Source organism: Bombus bifarius, unplaced genomic scaffold, assembly GCF_011952205.1.
Source record: "Bombus bifarius isolate JDL3187 unplaced genomic scaffold, Bbif_JDL3187 scf7180000008194, whole genome shotgun sequence".
Taxonomy (NCBI): domain Eukaryota; kingdom Metazoa; phylum Arthropoda; class Insecta; order Hymenoptera; family Apidae; genus Bombus; species Bombus bifarius.
The window spans coordinates 1,617,498-1,635,087 of record NW_022884502.1 but is presented as its reverse complement, the minus strand read 5'-3'; the positions used below and the strand labels follow the sequence as shown (position 1 = coordinate 1,635,087).

The following is a 17,590-nucleotide window of genomic DNA, read 5'->3' as shown; positions in this document are numbered from 1 at the left end:
TGGTAGCGATAGTACGAGGTCGTAAAATCAGCCACTGATTAAAGTTAACAACTTTCGATGACCGCAGCGAGTAATTTAAAACGTGTTGGGAATCGTAAGGATCTAGAACTTCGTTCAAGGTTGTACGATGTCAACGCAGCAGCTCCGCGATAAATCGAAAACAATTTGTCTGCTTGTGAAGAAAGATTTATGCAAATCCGTATTTTTCAGCCTGTCATTAAGAAGATGGAACCTAGGTACGCATAGAAAATTGCTTCGCGCATTGTACTTTGGCTACCGTGCATCTCTACGTCTTCAGATTTCTCATAAATAGATAGAAGCGCATAAAACCACGGTCCCCACTTTGTAACTCTTATTCTAATTTATATGCTGATAGCTCTGATTTCATGACTCATCGTTGAACTGCTGATGATGACAGATCGGTGATCCTATTTAACGTTTTACTTCCTCGCTATATATTTTCATTCGCTACACGGCTGCGGCCCCAGTTACCATTATTGGCTAACAGTCCATGGTGAATTGGAGAGTGTCTGGTAGAAAACACTGCAACTGCCAGGAAACAAGTTTTGCGGGAGAAAAAGGAACTCGTGCATCGATGTAGTCCAAATTTATGAAAAAGGAAAATGTATCTATGGAAACCTGCGTGTAGAACCTCTGTACGTGCCACCTCTTGCAGTTAGTTGCAAGGAAAGCTCGATGCTCCTTTCATTTACACTTAGACAGATGGCATAGACAAACGCCAAAAAACGATTAACTAATCTTCAATAGCATTTACATTTTTCTCTATACATCGTGATACTATCTTCCAGCATTATCAATAGCTATAGAGGAAGAAAAATTGCACTTGATTTCTACGTTACATTATTCTCATTGACACGTAGCATATTTTGCAATAAAAAAATTTTCAATTGTTGCACTCACATTGTTTTCTACAATTTTACCTACTATTTTGGCCAGTACAATGTTTTGTACCATTTTATGATATTTTCACACTGTAAATTCCGCTTTACTTTCCCTAGATTTTGGTCGCATAATTTTATTTACTTCCGCCGATTCCGTTAATTAAACGAACGATACACATATTCAGTGGTACGTACATGAAGCCAAGGATGATAAAGAACCCTCGGAATTGCCTTCTCCTTCGTACGCATAATGCCTGACATCGTCGAACGGATTCGTGTCAGGATCCTTGTCGCAGCTCTCTTTCTTGCCGTCTAGGAAACCGCAAATATCCGGCACCTCGTCGGGACCTGGCAAGCGAGAAAAGAAAGCGGACGTATATAATTGATCTTCGAGTGTCTTTTTGTTCGTTGCGACATTCCATTCGAACGAGATTTAACCCTCTGACAGAGGCTTAGTGGTCGTTATCACGAGCGCGTCGAATGGTTTATTTCATAGCGATAGAGCGAAAAAGCGGAACCGAACAATTTTTATCCCTACGCGATAATAAAATGTACTTAAAAAAGTAACATCGTTCGTATAGTTTGACAGAATAATAACACAGCTGATAAATTAATTAGCTCAGACAGTAATCAACATGAAATACATATATGTGTCTAAGACTGAGCATAATGAACAAGTAGTAAAAGTTGAAACACGAGAATACTACAGTGACTTGTACATCGTTATACACAAGATACAAAAACTTTTCGTAAGCAGAATGTTAAAATAATTCGATAATATAATACGCTAATAAATTCGATAATCTAAATCGAATGAAAATGATTGCTGATGGGATGATAATGCGATATTATCCTTTAGTGGATTAAAGTGTTAAACAACGCTTATCTCTTGATTCGTCTTACAGAGCTGTGTCATATAATACCATAACAAATTGTGTAACTACACTACGACTATAACATGCGTTTGCTGGCTTACTTATTCAATTTATCGTACCTCTGGATTGCAAGCCAACGGGCGCAATTTTCGAATCGATAGGCGGCGCGTCGTAAATCGTTCGAAGAACGTTCAAATCGTAGCCCGTATCGACTTCGCCGCCTCCTTCGTCCTCGTAATTAATAATGTTCTCTCTAATGTCGTCCATATCCTTATAGAGATCGTCGGTCTTTTTCCTGTGCACCACCACCGCGAACAACAGTATCAACAATATCGCGAAACAAACTAAGATCGCGACAATGAAATTGGTGTCGATCCCGAAGGACACGGCTTTTGCCATTCCGTGATCGCAGCCAGGATCCGCGTTTCTAGATAGCGATGGCATACCCAAGTTGTACGTCTGAAACATAGAATAGCAAAGAAGATATATCGCGATTACAAATTATTGGACGAACTGAATTTATAGAATTTCTAATTTTCTACGTATTTTCTAATTTTCTACGTCTCAGTCTCACTGTTTCATTTCGACTCGGGAAAAAGATTTTAACGTACAATTTACACGGCAACGTTCGCGTTTATCAATAACAGTTCTGTCACATTCCTTTCGTAATCGAGGAAATCTTTCGACGACAGGCAAAGAAAATAGGATAAGAGAATTCATAAAGTAAAATCTTCGAGGCGTTACATTTCCATTGAAGGTCATGTTGCGTATGCATCCGACGAATCCTCTGTCGGTAGGTACATAATCCCATCCTAGTTGCGAAGCCATCTTCGCGAGATTAGTCAGAGTTCCACCTATCTGCAAGGGGCTGTTCACGTTCAAAAATCCGTTCGGTCCTTGCGGCGCGGTTAAGCTCATACACGCGGAGATTCCACAGTTGTCCACTTTCATTTCTATCGCCTGCAGCGCATAAAATATGGAATTTAACATAGAGTTTGGACCTTACGTTCAAAAGGTAACTGCTTTTATTCATATCACTTATTAACATACTGTTGACAGGTCACAAATAAACTCGTTTATTCATGCACGACATTGTTAACCGGTCACGAGTAAACTTTGTGTTTTACGCGTGAAATATAGTCAATCTTTGCATAAAATATCTGGTCAACAGTGTGTTAATATATCGCTATTGATGTTCTGTATTCGTATTTATACCCTAAATAACGATGGAAAATATTTATACAAGTACATGCATGTGGTTCGAATGACCATGAAGTATTTCGAACGAAGATTATAGTAAAAACAAGAGCGACACCGTAGCGCACAATATAAAGAGTTATGGGGAAAAAGGTAGAACGCAATGATTCTACGATGATAAAGACCAATCGCGCTTACGTTCTTCGTAAAGTAAACGTCTATCCTATGTCTTTCTCCGTCAGTGAGCTTAATGTGCGGTTGATCGAGTTTCACAGTGCCAGACCCGTAGTCCATGTAGAGAACCGCGTATCCCTGTTGAAGTTCCAGGGCCATGAAGTCTTGAATTCTGATCTTTGAACTATACGTCATCGGACCAAAGTAAAATACCAGACCGTTGTCTATGTGAGGCGTTATCTCGAGACCTGAAACGCAAACGGATTCACGTGATGAATGGATATTGACGTTCAGCTGCTGCAGGGATACAGTAGTGGCCAGTTTAAATTCCAATAAATCGAGGATCCGGATTGTAATTCTCGCGGAACGGACGATAAATTTGTTGCGGCAGTACTCTCGATTTCCGCGAGAATGCAGGAGAATAGATCTGGCGGAAATAAGTGAGAAAAATATCAACAGTATTTAGATACTGTCGCTGTATTTACTCTAGCTTTATCGTCAGTAGACTGCAAATATTTGTGTAAATTTACATTAAAACGCAATTAAAAGAGTAGAATCTGGGCAGAGATCTGTTTCGCTGAATAAATATTAGAACAAGTACTGTATTATGGATATTTTGTGGATCTTTTTTCGAAACTTTATATACGTATTATGTATCCTTGCATGTCTAAATTTCCTATAAATTCATAAATAATTATTTCCTCACGAGGAATATCACCCAATTAATGCTGAAATCACAGATTTTTGTAACGTAACTTGAGAGAATGTATTACAGGGTTCGTCATATAGGAGTATAAAGGATAATGCTATTAGCAATTAGTTTAGCAGCCATAACGGATGTCTATCTTTGTGATAAACGATGTGTATCTTTAAAGGTCCTTATGAATTCCGCGGGACGTTCTTTCCATACGTATAATTGTATACAATTGTATGCAACTCCATTATAAATTAAACGACCTTCCTTGCGAGTAACGAGAATTTACTACACTTGAATTGTGGACACACTGCTGTATTGAAATTTAAACTAGCATCGCTGTAACGCGTAGCATAGAAGAGTAAGGAAAGAAGAAAGAAATATACCAACCCAAATGAGAATCGTCGCAAGCTTGACCAGGTGGCGGCATTATAGCCCAACCGTCGCCATGAAAACCAATGCCAAGAAGCTCGCATCTCGGCCCCTCGAGACCCGGAGGACACTCGCATCGATCTGCCAACGGTGTGCCTCCATTCAGACAAACGATCGGTTCAGCAACGTGACAAGTACACTGTGGATCTACCACAGCTCGCACTCCAACGAACGTACTGATATTCGTATAAACCGGATACGGGACCGTGCTTGCATTCAGATAATTACGACAAGTATTGTTACAATGCTGTTTTTCGATGAGACACTCGTCGATATTCACCAGCAAGATATCTGTCTTTAGCTCTCGTTCGATCTCTTCCGTGTGTTGCGCCAGGATCGTATTCAGTTTCTCAGGGGCGTAATAAGGACTGCCATGCGCCGAGAACCGTACATCCAACAAACTATTGTTGTTATGATGCGGCGAATGAAGCACCGTGAACACGTCCACGTTCTCCACCGAAGTATTAAGCATATTCGCTATTCTCTCCTGAAATATTTCCTTCTTACTAACGCCAGATTCGCCAGGAGCGACGAACTCCGTGGCTGTCATTCCGAAGAACCGCACGGATCCGGACCTAGCGACCGCTTCCTCGGGCAGCTCTTTCACCGTGACGTTCACGTACGCGTTCACCTGATGTCGCGGGATGCGAATGCTGTATTCGGTGACTATGAACTTGAGGACGAACGTATCGTTCGAGATTCCTGGAAGCAGCGTGATCATACCGTCCTTCGGATTTAAAGTAAATCCTTCGTGGGTCGATGCCCAGGCAAAATGCTTATCTGGCAAGTCCCAATCGTCAGCGTCGTTTACATACACTCGTCCGATATTTGTTTCTGGAGCCTCGCCTTTATAATTGTAGACAAATATAGAGCTGGAACCCTCTGACATAGCATTGTCGTTCTCGTCACCGATGATTACGGTCAACGTCGATGTTCCCGTCATGGGTGGCTTTCCGCTATCCGTGATAGCAATCGCAATGTCGTAACTCTTTCGTTCTTCTCGATCGAACTCGACACGAGCAAACAACTCGGCGTCTCGAATAGCAAATTTGGCTAGAATCTCGTCGTCAGCGGTATTTTTGTCTATTTCGAATTGGAAAGGAGGTCCGTTTTCGTCCGAGTCCCAGTCGCGAGCCTTCAATTCCGTGATCTTATCAGGAGCCCTGTTCTCACCCCATACTACGGGATAGGGCATGTCGAGGAATGGCGCGTTGTCATTTATATCGATTAACGTGATGTTCACCATTACGAGTTCTCGTAGCGCGGTCGGGGAGCCGTCTTCGTCTCGCGCCATAACGATCACCTGAAACCAATCGGATATGATAAGTTTCGCTGTTTCTTCCGAGGAAATCCAGTGGCGATTAATTGGTCGCGATTCGACGAGAATTCCAAAAACCGAACGACTGCTGACCTCTATGCATTCGAGGTGGAAAATGTGCATCGTGTGCAAAATGTATGAAATATCTATGCAAGGTACTCATTCTGACGTTTACTACGTGGACCAAATCTCTGGAGCGATGGAGAACAGCGCTCTCTCCTTGCCATTCGATTAATCGTCTTTTCAGCTTTGCACCGACCGATCGACGAAGCGCTCGATGGCACTAAAATGAAAGGTACACAGCTGAAAGGAAACTTACCGTCCACATGGAGTATCCCAAGGGGCCATCGCGATCCAGAGGTTTCTTCAAGGTCATGCAACCAGATTTGTCGATACCTATGAGAGGTTGTTGGTCTTCTTTTACGATAAAGTACGCGATATGCTGATCGGCGTTCCTGTCCTTGATGTCGGGATCGTAAGCGACCACAGTGGTGATACAACCTGTAACCAGTGCATAGCGATCAAACTCGCTTATAATAAAAGCTCGAACATAGTCTTATTGAGAGGAACGCGATTGGAAGATGTATCGAGGTCATAAAATTAATCAAGCTTCGGAGAACACGGTCTTGATCTTTGAAGCAGAAATTTCAGATCTCTCGAGATTCGACCAAAACGTATTCTACAGACTATGGAACTCTTATTCTATGAGCACGAAATTCTATTCTATGAAAGTAACGCTGAACGCGTTGCTCACCTTCCACCAGCTTCTCTTCCTCGATAGTAGGATTCTTATTAAAGTCCTCGAAGACCGGCGGATTGTCATTTACGTTTTCGATAAAAATCTTCACTTGAGCGGTATCGTTATACACGCCGTCGAAAGCTCTCACAGTCAAATTGTATTCCGTGATCTTCTCGTAATCCAACGGCTTCTTCACGCGGATCTTTCCAGTTGTGTTTTCGATATAAAAGCTGTCGTCGGTATTGCCAAATATAATGCTGTAGGTAACCGGACTGGCAGTGTCCAAATCATTGGCCTTCACTTCGGTGACCGGCGCGTTGATATTGGCATTTTCCAGGATCGAATTCGCGGTATAAACAGCTTGCGTGAAATGGGGAGCGTTGTCGTTCTTATCCGCGATCTCGATGCGAAACACTTGCTGACCTTTGTTGTGCTCCCCCGTCTTGAACAGCGCACTGGGAGAATTGTCCATGGCGATCACCTTCACGTTGTACGTGTCTTCGGTCTCTCTATCGAACGTGGTCAGAGTGGTGATGTTACCGGTATACTTATCGATAGCGAAAAGATCCCGGAAGTTATCCAATTCGTACGTGACCTAGAAAAACACGAGGGTGTGAAACGGTGAGAATGCGCCGATGGTTGTATGCGTCTATGATTTTCATTGTTTGTATTGTTAAGCCCGCTGCCGCTGTTGTTCTTCTCTCTGGATCATACGAATCGAACGAAAAATTACATCGTAGCTTGCGTTATGTTTTTAAATGCTCGATGTCGGTGTTTTAAACGTATTTCAAATTTCACCGCACTAAGGCAAAAATATAATAAATTTGAGAAAGAGAATTATTTACTACGAGTATTCTAATGTATACTGATAGAGACAAAGGAAGAGGAAGAAGAGACGTACGTACCTGGTTATGGGCGGAGGTTCCATCGGCGTCGATCGCACGCACTTGCATTACCGGGACGCCTGGTGGCTCGTTCTCGAGCACTCTACCTTTCTTCAGATCTCGAAACACTGGAATGTTGTCGTTGACATCCAACACCTCGATATCGATCACGGTCTCGGCAGCCAGCTGATACTTGTTCTGCACGCGCACGATCAGCGTGTAAACCGTGTTGCTCTCGTAGTCAAGATGCTGAGAGAGCTTGATGTCGGCGGCATCCTTGTTTGACTCCAATCTGCCAATTAGAGAATAGGAGAAATATTGGTACGTGTACGATAATCGCCGAAAGTATTCGCAAGCTAAGGAAACTTCACTAAGCAACGACGGCAAAACATTTTTAATACCTTGATATTTTTTTGACGATTTAACGCTTTGACTGCCACGCCGAAATCACACGTTTCGCTCAGCACGCCACGGGAGTATTTTTATTGTTCGAAGGATACAATGGCAAAATAATAATAAATCGACGATGTAAGACAACGTTCTTCCTCGATGGACCATTTACCTTATTGGTGATCACGGATGACCATCGTGGCGCCTTGCTAACAGTTGACAGCGACATATCGTAACGAGGCTTCGTTCGTTTCAACAAACCATTCGCATTCGTTTTTTCGTCGTAAACAAAACGTGCAGGATACATTGTTGATACGGGCAGAAGATGTTAGTAAACAGTGTTTGCTCATTGTATATATAACAGCAAGGTATGTACACACTTCTAACTTCGATTACGCGATTATAAAGCAGCATTTACGATTATTTTCTAGGCTGTGTTTATAATAATATTCGTAGATTAGCCCTCAAACATACGGATGCAAACACAGTGCACCGTTAGATGCAAGATTCGTTCTCGTTTTCTTTTTATCGATGTTCTAATGGAAATGTTTAATCGTTCAACGGGGCACTTTTTATCTCAAAGCATCTTCTATTTATCGGTTGTATTCAAAATGCCCTAACTGTCAATTTTCATAGAATTTTTACAATCGTAAGAAGTTGAAAGAAAGAAACCATGGTAGCAGTCGTACATGACCAACGTGGCAGTCAAAGTATTAACGTCCAGCCGATTTCCCTTGCGAAACAGAATCTTGAATGACATCGACACGGGAGAAAGAGAAAAATTGAAGCTTGAGAGCGCATAAAAGTTAACGGAATTACCAGAGCGGTCAAACTGGCCGGTCTGTAATTTCTTATAGAAATTTTATGCACGTCGATATCTATGCATTTTGTGAAATTAGAACGACTTTTTATAGAATATACACTCGACTGGCTAAACCTCTTCACGTGCCTTTCAATTTCCATTTTTTCGATAGAAATTTCACATTAGCCGTCGCTCGAATGTTAATTAACTCGAGCAATTGGCAAGGCGGAATAACGACATTCGCAAATCTAGTCATAAGAGATTCGCTTTACCTGAACGTATTTCCTTTGTTGGTTTGCTCTGTTCTACCAGGAACCAGCTCGAACAAGAGACCGCTGTTGTCTCCGCTGTTCGAGACGGCCTTTAGCCGGATGATACTCGCGTCGAAGTCGCTGAAATTTTCCTGCAATCGAATCGGCTCGGCAGGTCTTGGTAAGAAAGCCGGAGCCTTCTTGTGAGACTCCACCACTCGAATATCCAGATCGATCGTGTTCGATTTTGGAACGTCGCCCTGATCCTTAGCTGTCGCGGTCATGCTGAACTTGTAATCCGGATTCCTCTGCAAATATTCCACGACCGTTTAAATTCCTCCCATTCGGCTCGGGTTCGCTTCGCTCATTCTCACTCGTTCGGCGATCGAAATTCACCAGATTCGTTGCTTTATTTGTAGGAAAAAAAGGTTTACCCGATCCATTCGAAAGCCTTTCGTTCAGCAACGCGTTATAGTCGACGCTGGGGCGAATTATTTCGTACTACGCGTTACGCTGGGTTGGCGACCAAGAGATTGCGGATTTTGTCATTAGACGGTAACGAGAAAATCCGCAATCACTCGATTGTCGACCCAATATTTACATGACATCCGTCCATGTTTATGAATTAACGTAGCATATGGATTCTACTACGTTCGATTAGACGCTAGAAAAATCCGATTGTTCCGGAAAGCGTCGGATCGACCGTTTATTTGTATACAAAGGAGAACCGTGTACTCTCGGCCACGCGCGTCACAACCGAAGGGTCAAAATTAATTAATTCGATTAACGTTCGAATGTCTCGGATCAACAGCGTCGCGTGATACTTACATCGATGGTTTTATTGAGAAATATCACACCCGTGTTGCGATCGATTCGAAAGTACACCGCGTCTTCGGGCTTTCTAGACAACAAGCTGTAGTAGACCACTGAGTTGTTGCCATCGTCGATGTCCGTGGCGGATACCCTCATCACTTCTCGTCCCAGGGGCAAATCTTGCGGCACCGACTCGGTATACGCCTGTACGCGAGACCACGATCACCAGAAAAACAAAACAACGTTATATGGAAATACGTTCGCATCGTATCGATCGATTTCTGAAATCTCTATCTATTTCCCACCAGCGTGTCTTGCCCTTCTCTAAACAAATCTACGTGTGCATGCGTCCAGAGATATAAACTAAACGCGACGAAAGAAGCCGCGATACGAGCGGTAAAAGTGGGATTTTCTATCCTATAAGCGTCAAATGCGCGTGTCTGGTACGTTTCGTACTAGACGTATACATCATTTCCGATATGACGAGCGTCGCGCATTCCTCGTCGTTTGGTATATCGTCTGGCGAAAGAGAAGATTAGAGAGAACGCGAAATACGATTTTAAAACGAGCTGAAACTTTCTTCCGCTGCTATTTCTACGATATGATATTTCCTTTCACCGCCGACATCGTTCGCAGTCTTTATCGCTATTGTCGTTCGTCCGTGGATAATTCGCGACGTATTCTCGAAACTTTCGTCCCTCTCGAAAGTAGGAAGTGCGTTATATTTATTATAATTAGACGTATCTCGTTCTTGCACGATACAACTACGGTTGACGCCCGAACGAGTTGCGTAACGACGAGTAGTTTACTTTGAAAAACTGATATATATATATATAAAAATGAAGGGAAATGAAAAATGATTTCTCGGAGGAAGATAAACGTGGACATTCGCAGGACAAGGGAAACGCGTTTCCTCGTTACGACTGATGTAAATACGCCAAACTCGAACATCCGACGCATATAAGAAACTCCGCCTTTGAGATCGTTCGAGATCTTCGATCGATCACGCAGGCGTAGTAATCCACTGCGTAACAAAAACAGAACGTAGGCATTCGCATTCCCACAAACAAAAAGAAGACGTAAATAGAAAAAAAAATAGGAAAGAGAGAGAGAGAGAGAGAGAGAGAGATAGAAAGAGAATGGAAAAATAGAAATAAGAAAATAAAAAAACATCGAAATAGATATATACACCGGGAAAATTCGAGACCAACCTTCCATACGTATCCACGAAAGACCTAGGTTTGAAAAAAAAAAAAGAAAAAGAAAGAAATCGAAGCAAGAGGTGGTGGTTAGTGTAGCACAATCGTATCGTAAAGCGTAAGAGAAAATACGCTGCTGCATTCGTTGCTCGACGAAGCAAAAACCCGTGTTACGGGAAATTCGATTGGTCCGTAAAACGTGTATGAAATGGAAAAAAGACGAAACGCGTGCCAGAGGGTAGTATTTTCGACGACGTATACGGGCACGCGTGGTTGCCGTTGACACATAGAGCGAGGATGGGCGCGACAAACGCGACGATACGTAAACCGTATCGGACGTAGACTCCGGTTCGTAGATATTAGGACATTTACGATTAAAGAAATATCAGGTAAACCTGGCAAATTGTTATGAAAATCGATAGAATCTTAAAGTCCATGAAATTTTCATCCATCAATTACGCGTACTAAAGTCGTTCGTTCAATACGAAACAGCATTTCGATATTTTCGATATTTTCATAGAAAAAAAAAACGTACTGGATTTCGAAACTGCGCGATCTTCTACTCTCGGCGTCCTCTTCGTTCCTTCTGCGATCTATTACGTTTTCTATATTGCTATTCAATTGCGCATAACGTAAAATACTTTAGGCTAATGATTTCGAATTGTTCCAGTAGGTCGGAAGATCGTGTTATTAATTCCTTATTTTCTTCCAACCCTTCCAAATAATTTTCAGAAACCTTTTCAATCGTCCTACGAACACGAACTCTCCTATTTTATTCGTTTTCCTAACGATCGAAGCTAATTACCGCGTTTCTGTTGGAAGATCCAAGCGAGAATGTCCAAGTACTTATCGACTAGGCTGTGTCGTAAATCGGTATATGGACGAATCGAGCGACCCATGAGAGCGCTCGAGTCGAGAAGAAGGTTCTCGAGGTGGTCACGCGGCACCTACCACTTTGTCAAAAACGGGCCCATTGTCGTTCACGTCCTCGATGGTCACTTTGAACGTGCACACGTCGTCGAGTTGCGGCCTTCCGTTGTCGGTCGCGAGGACGGTCAGGTAGGCTTCCTTTTCTCGAGCCGGTTCGTCCCTGTCCAGCACCTGCGTCGTCCGGATCAACCCGGTCCTGTTGTTGATCTCGAATTTTAGTTTCTCGCCGGGAGCTGTCACGAAACTATAAGTGATGGTGCCTGCGTGAAAGAAAAACACGTTTTAAAAGGCTAAAATGCGGCGTTTCCTCGAACCATTTCAGTCCAGTTTTCGATCGAATTTGGTCGGAGCAAGTCCACGTCGAACGTTATAATGGACGAGTCGAGAGCAACGCGCCGGAAGCTTCTGGCCGGATGAATTTTTCTACTACTTTGCCTTCGAGAAAGATTTTACGCGATTCGACTATCTCCCCGTTCTTGGATTTGAAATATCGGGAAAATTGGTGAAACTCTCGGTCACAATGCGAGATATTGACACGTCGCTTACCTCCATCGTCTGGATGGTCTCTGTCCTCTGCGTGCACTTTAATCACCACCGTGCCCACTGGCTCCTCCTCTTTCACTACTGGTGCGTAATTCGAGCAATTCGAAAACACTGGTTTGTGATTGTGGTTTTCGTTCAGTTGCATCTGCCAAACGAGTACAATTTCGGTTATTACTGTTATTTCCTTGGAAAAACAGAGTTCGCAATTAAAAGTCCGTTTCTGTACACAACGTTGTCGATATTTTTTAGAATTAGAGTAGAATTAATAGGATTAATAGGAATCGCGAGATCATTATCGTAAATAGGCTAAAACCGTGGCCTACGAAAATTCTAGGCTTTGAAGCAAGAACGATCGTTGGTCGATTTTACGATTTTGTAAATAACAACTCGTGGTAGAAATCGGACGAGAGATTCGCAAGGTGGTACGAAGCGAAGCAACCTATAAAAGGTGATTATATCTCGACTTATTGTCAAGGGAAAATTAATTGGCTCTACGAAAACAATTTTCAGACTTCCACAGCTCGGTGATTCGATTAAACGCGTTCAGTTCTTCCGCGTCGTAGCTACAGGTAGACTTTCGCACAGTGCTGTAATACGATGAATATCTAATTTTTTTGAAAATTGAAGTTACACGTAAAATATTCTTTTTCGCGTTCGTAGCTCTGCTTTTCTTGCTGTACGTTCGGAACACACAAAACGTAATAAAATACCAAAACCAAATATTCTTACAGCTACGTGTGTTTTAATGACATCTATCGGAAATCGTTTATTTCGACAAAAAGAGGCAAACGCGTGGAAGATCGGAAGTCGTTTTCGATGTCAGCCTTTCGCTCGACGAACGCGGTGGCCTGATCCCTGCGATCTAACTTTAACTAAACAACTCCGATTCCGTTAATCATTGAACGTTGCAGAAATATTTCACAACGTCATCCAAGTGTGCCGATCGATCGAACCGGAGAATCGGTTGATTGAATAAAAGTAGTATAATCGAAAAGCACTCACCTGAAATTCCTCTTCGTTAGGAAACTGCGATCTCGCGTCCAAGTGTCTGGAATGCCTCAATCTCGTTGCGTCGGCTGAAACACAGAGACAGAAAAATAGAAAATAAAACATCCATCGGAATCTCTTTCTCGCTGGACCAGACACGCGCGCGTATTTTTTCCACGGTTCGCGCGCCGCGTTTCCGCTTCCTCTGCCGTTGTCTAGGTACGCGCGAACACGGCCCCGTAAAAGCTTTCGATTTTACGCGGTAACGCGCCACTCCGGCCAAGAGGTATATCGAGAGAACGATAAATAATCGAGAGGGAACGTTACGCAAGCCGAATCGACGTCGCGCTTTACCTCCGACCTGTCTAATAATTATTTCAACTCGCGCCCTCGTTGCCCTCGCTTTCCTCTTTTCTTTTCCCTCTCGTTCTCTTTTTCTTGCCTTTCGTTTCTCCTGCTTCTCGACTAGAGGAGCCAAAGAAGCTGTCGAGCTTATGGTAGAAACGTTAGGACACATTTTGGTCGATTTGGCTGGCGGTAACAGCGTTGGAATTTTATAGAAAGATACAAATCAACGATGGCTCGACGATAGTTGCGGATCGTTGACGCTGTCTGTTTACGGGATAAGTAGAACATAAAAGGAAATTGAGAGTGCGGATTAATTCTTAACGCCGCGACTTTTAATTGCGAATATCGACCGGCAACTCCGACTTGTTCTCGTCGTATTAGGTTGTCCGAAATGTTTCTTTCGTTCCATAAGGAAATAATAGACGCACAGTGTGTTTTGTTTTATATTAGTTTATCGAATTATGCACGAACATAATAATAAAAATAGAACGAAACGGATCAATTCGATCGACCTAATTCGATGAAATAATATAAAACAGAAATTATCGTTCGTCCACCATCGCCTTATGAAACGAAAGAAACTTTTTGGACAACCTAATATACTTTGACTTGCAAGTTTTCAAGTGTCAGATTTTAAATGCTACAATGACGTGTAAATAATGTTATTAAAGCGATATAAAACAATCTTTATCCATCTCGGAAGTAATATAATTTTGATTAGGATATTTCTATTAATTATAATTGTGTAATGCGTGGAATTTTTGAAAATATTCATTGGCATGTAAACCGCGTTTGCGTTCACAGGTCTCACAGTAGAAAACTGTTCTTTTTACCGCGTTAGTTCCTTTTGGTGACCAAACAAGACACTTTTTCTTTTTCCATTTCGGCAACCGATTCATTATATGCAGTTTCACGTTTAAACGTTGTTCCTTACCTGTTCCGGGAGGCCTGCCATACACATTGTTATTCCGGAAGTTACTTACGAGCTGACTTACTAATAATTTGACAAACTTGTAGCGTGACAAACCGCTTTCTCCTTTCCTTTCCTGAGAAATCTTGTAAAGTATAGAAGCATTTATTATGCTTGTTTCTGGTCCCCAAAAGAACAGGTTGGATTTACGATAAAACAGGTTCAGATCTGACCGTTTTTACTGATCGCTTGTAACTCACTGAGGAGTATTATTTTTTATTTGTAAACAATTACGACCCAAAATGTAAACGATAACGACCCAAAAATACATTTGGAGCGAAGGAGTTAATGCTGAAGTTGAAAGACCTGATCATGTATTTCGTTGTTTACCGTATATACTATGCTCCGTGTTTGTGTATTTTAAGTTTCAAGTGTTCAAGTTTACGTATCGCGGTCTAATTTAACGTCGCAAGTCGGTCGACCGGAGAGCTTCAACTTCTTACGATTGTAAAAATTGTACGAAAGTTGACACTTAGGGCATTTTGAATATAACCGATAAATAGAAGATGCTTTGAGATAAAAAGTGCCCCGTTGAACGATTAAACATTTCCGTTAGAACATCGATAAAAAGAAAACGAGAACGAATCTTGCATCTAACGATGCACTGTGTTTGCATCCGTATGTTTGAGGGCTAATCTACGAATATTATTATAAACACAGCCTAGAAGATAATCGTAAATGCTGCTTTATAATCGCGTAATCGAAGTTAGAAGTGTGCACATACCTTGCTGTTATATATACAATGACAAACACTGTTTACTAATATCTTCTGCACGTGTCAACAATGTATTCTGCACGTTTTGCTTACGACGAAAAACCGAATGCGAATGGTTTGTTGAAACGAACGAAGCCTCGTTACGATATATCGCGGCCAACTGTTAGCGGGACGCCACGATGGTCACCCGTGATCACCAGTAAGATAAACGGTCCATTGGGGAAAATGTTGTCTTACATCGTCGATTTATTATTATTTTGCCATTGTATCCTTCGAATAATAAAAATACTCCCGTGGCGTGCTGAGCGAAACAGGTGATTTCGGCGTGGCAGTCGAAGCGTTAAAATCGTAAGCAGACTCGAATATCTGGCAACGTGAGCTGACTATTTGCGATTTAGCCATCCGAATATCTTGAATTTCGATGAATAACGTGACTTGGAAACCAAAAGAATAGTAGAACGAAGCGGCGAACAAACAGGTGCGAAACTCGACGACCACCTTGTCAGAGATTTTTATATAACGCCACGAGCGATAACGTAGATACACCGATAATCGATATACCGATCGACGACGAAGAAGACGAAGAAAATCGTGGTGTTTCTCGATCACGTCGAGAACGATGAAACCGATGAAAAGATGAAAAATCGTGACTCGAGCAATGACAACGTGTGTACAAGCTGGCAAAGCTGTAAGCGGCACGCTAACCTCCCTCAGGGGGAGTAGCCTGCTTTTCCTACGCGGGGGTTAACCTACATTTCGATCGAGTTCACAGGTTTCGAACGCGAGGTTTCTCCGCGTTTTCTCTACTTCGGCCGGTTCGTTCGATTCGGACAAAAGGAAACGACGATAACCGATCTGATCGATCCGAGTTTGAGAAAGCAAACAGAAGACGAGACCCAAGTTTCGTAACGATTATTGACCAAGAGAGCCGCGTTATTTTATTCCGCGGAAATTACGATCGATCCGATAGATACGACCGTACTTCTCTCTTCTTTCTCTTTTCGGAATAAATCTTTCGAGAAACGGTTTCTAAACGATTAAACTGTACGGTTTATCACGACGACGAAGAATGAAACTAAGTTTGTACCGATTATTGCATAAAGCTAGTTGAAAGTATGCAAAGTCTTATTAAACTTGTTAGAAAATCAAGAGGCTTATGGATAACGTAGTAAGATATTTGGTATCCGTGACTCCTTTGGTTCTTCGTTTAATCGATCGTTTTTTATATTCCTCTTGTAACGGATTAAAACTGAGTTTGCACGACACAAAGGAATACTTTGAATTTGCAATAGTTACAGATATTATACCTACGGTAGCGAGGATACTTACTTGGTGGAAAGTTCTCGCACGAAATTCCATTTAATTTACTTTATAATACCCGTTCGCGATCAAAATTTTACTCTCACTACATATTGTAAGCGTCTGAAAGTACGAAAAACGAATTTTTTTAAGTCACATTAAAAGCCATTCTTCCTACAAATTTTATCGAAAATATTCGCACGTAATTAAAACAGCGCGTAAATTTAAATCGCCGCGGCCTACGAGTTTTGAAATCGCCAACTACGATGTTTAGAACGGTGACCCAGGATTTTTCGAATTATGTCGTGTGATTTTTAGAGACACGACCCGCGCACCGTTAAAGAGAAAGGCGACGACGAGGCTCGAACCCGTCCAAACAGTTTTCGGGTACTCGAATCGCACCGTTTCGACGCCGATAATGTAAGTACTTAATTCGATTACCACTCCGCTTCCATCGTGCTCAAGATACGCTCGGGACACGTAATCGGCCGCGTCTTTCGAGCATCGCTATAGTCGTGGAACGAGGACGACGCCCGATGCAATCTACAGTCTTCGAGAACGTGGAAAGATCGCGTCCGTTGCCATTCGTTGCGAAACGTTCCTGGCAATTGACGCGTGTGAACTACGGACGTACAACAGCGTTCGCCTAACCCCTTAACCCGGCTCATCTTCTTTCCGTCTATTCTAGTCTATTCGGTCTATTTTATTTGTCGAAATACATCCATCTCTATTCCTGCTTCGCATCGAATATTTTTCGCCGCAGCTATTTTGCCTCGTTTCCTGTCGGATAAATCTTTAACAAATTCGCGGTTTCGGTTTCGATAAATTCGCGGATTTATACGAGTATCAACCTCTTGACGTACGAATAAAATAGCGCTCGATGCGCGCTGAAAATTTGATTACAGGTAGCTCGGCGTGAAATCGGTGTACGACTCTCGGCGTCATATCGAGACGTGGAAAGTAACGCAACGAAAGGAAACGTCTCCGCATACGTCGAGAAGCTAACATTCGCGCTTCTTCCGTAAAAGACACCGCGAAATTCGTCTCTCTGCACATCGAGCGTTCCTTTCAATTTTCCAGCTTTCCGGTTTTCCGATCTTTGCTTCGATCCCGCCGAAGGTTGTCGAA

General features: G+C 42.4%; 1 protein-coding gene across 1 annotated transcript in view; it reads right to left on the bottom strand.

Annotated features, from left to right (window-relative positions):
* Positions 1-17,590, bottom strand: part of LOC117209881 (DE-cadherin) — a 91,994-nt gene that overhangs the window by 4,543 nt on the left and 69,861 nt on the right. The window contains exons 2-14 of the mRNA XM_033452328.1: positions 13,146-13,219; positions 12,147-12,288; positions 11,622-11,860; positions 9,487-9,675; positions 8,680-8,966; positions 7,237-7,507; positions 6,347-6,926; positions 5,912-6,093; positions 4,233-5,577; positions 3,173-3,396; positions 2,522-2,737; positions 1,897-2,236; positions 1,098-1,250 (exon numbers count right to left, since the gene is read on the bottom strand). Of these exons, the coding sequence (XP_033308219.1) occupies positions 1,098-1,250; positions 1,897-2,236; positions 2,522-2,737; positions 3,173-3,396; positions 4,233-5,577; positions 5,912-6,093; positions 6,347-6,926; positions 7,237-7,507; positions 8,680-8,966; positions 9,487-9,675; positions 11,622-11,860; positions 12,147-12,288; positions 13,146-13,219 (4,242 nt within the window). The remainder of the gene's footprint in view (positions 1-1,097; positions 1,251-1,896; positions 2,237-2,521; positions 2,738-3,172; positions 3,397-4,232; positions 5,578-5,911; positions 6,094-6,346; positions 6,927-7,236; positions 7,508-8,679; positions 8,967-9,486; positions 9,676-11,621; positions 11,861-12,146; positions 12,289-13,145; positions 13,220-17,590) is intronic.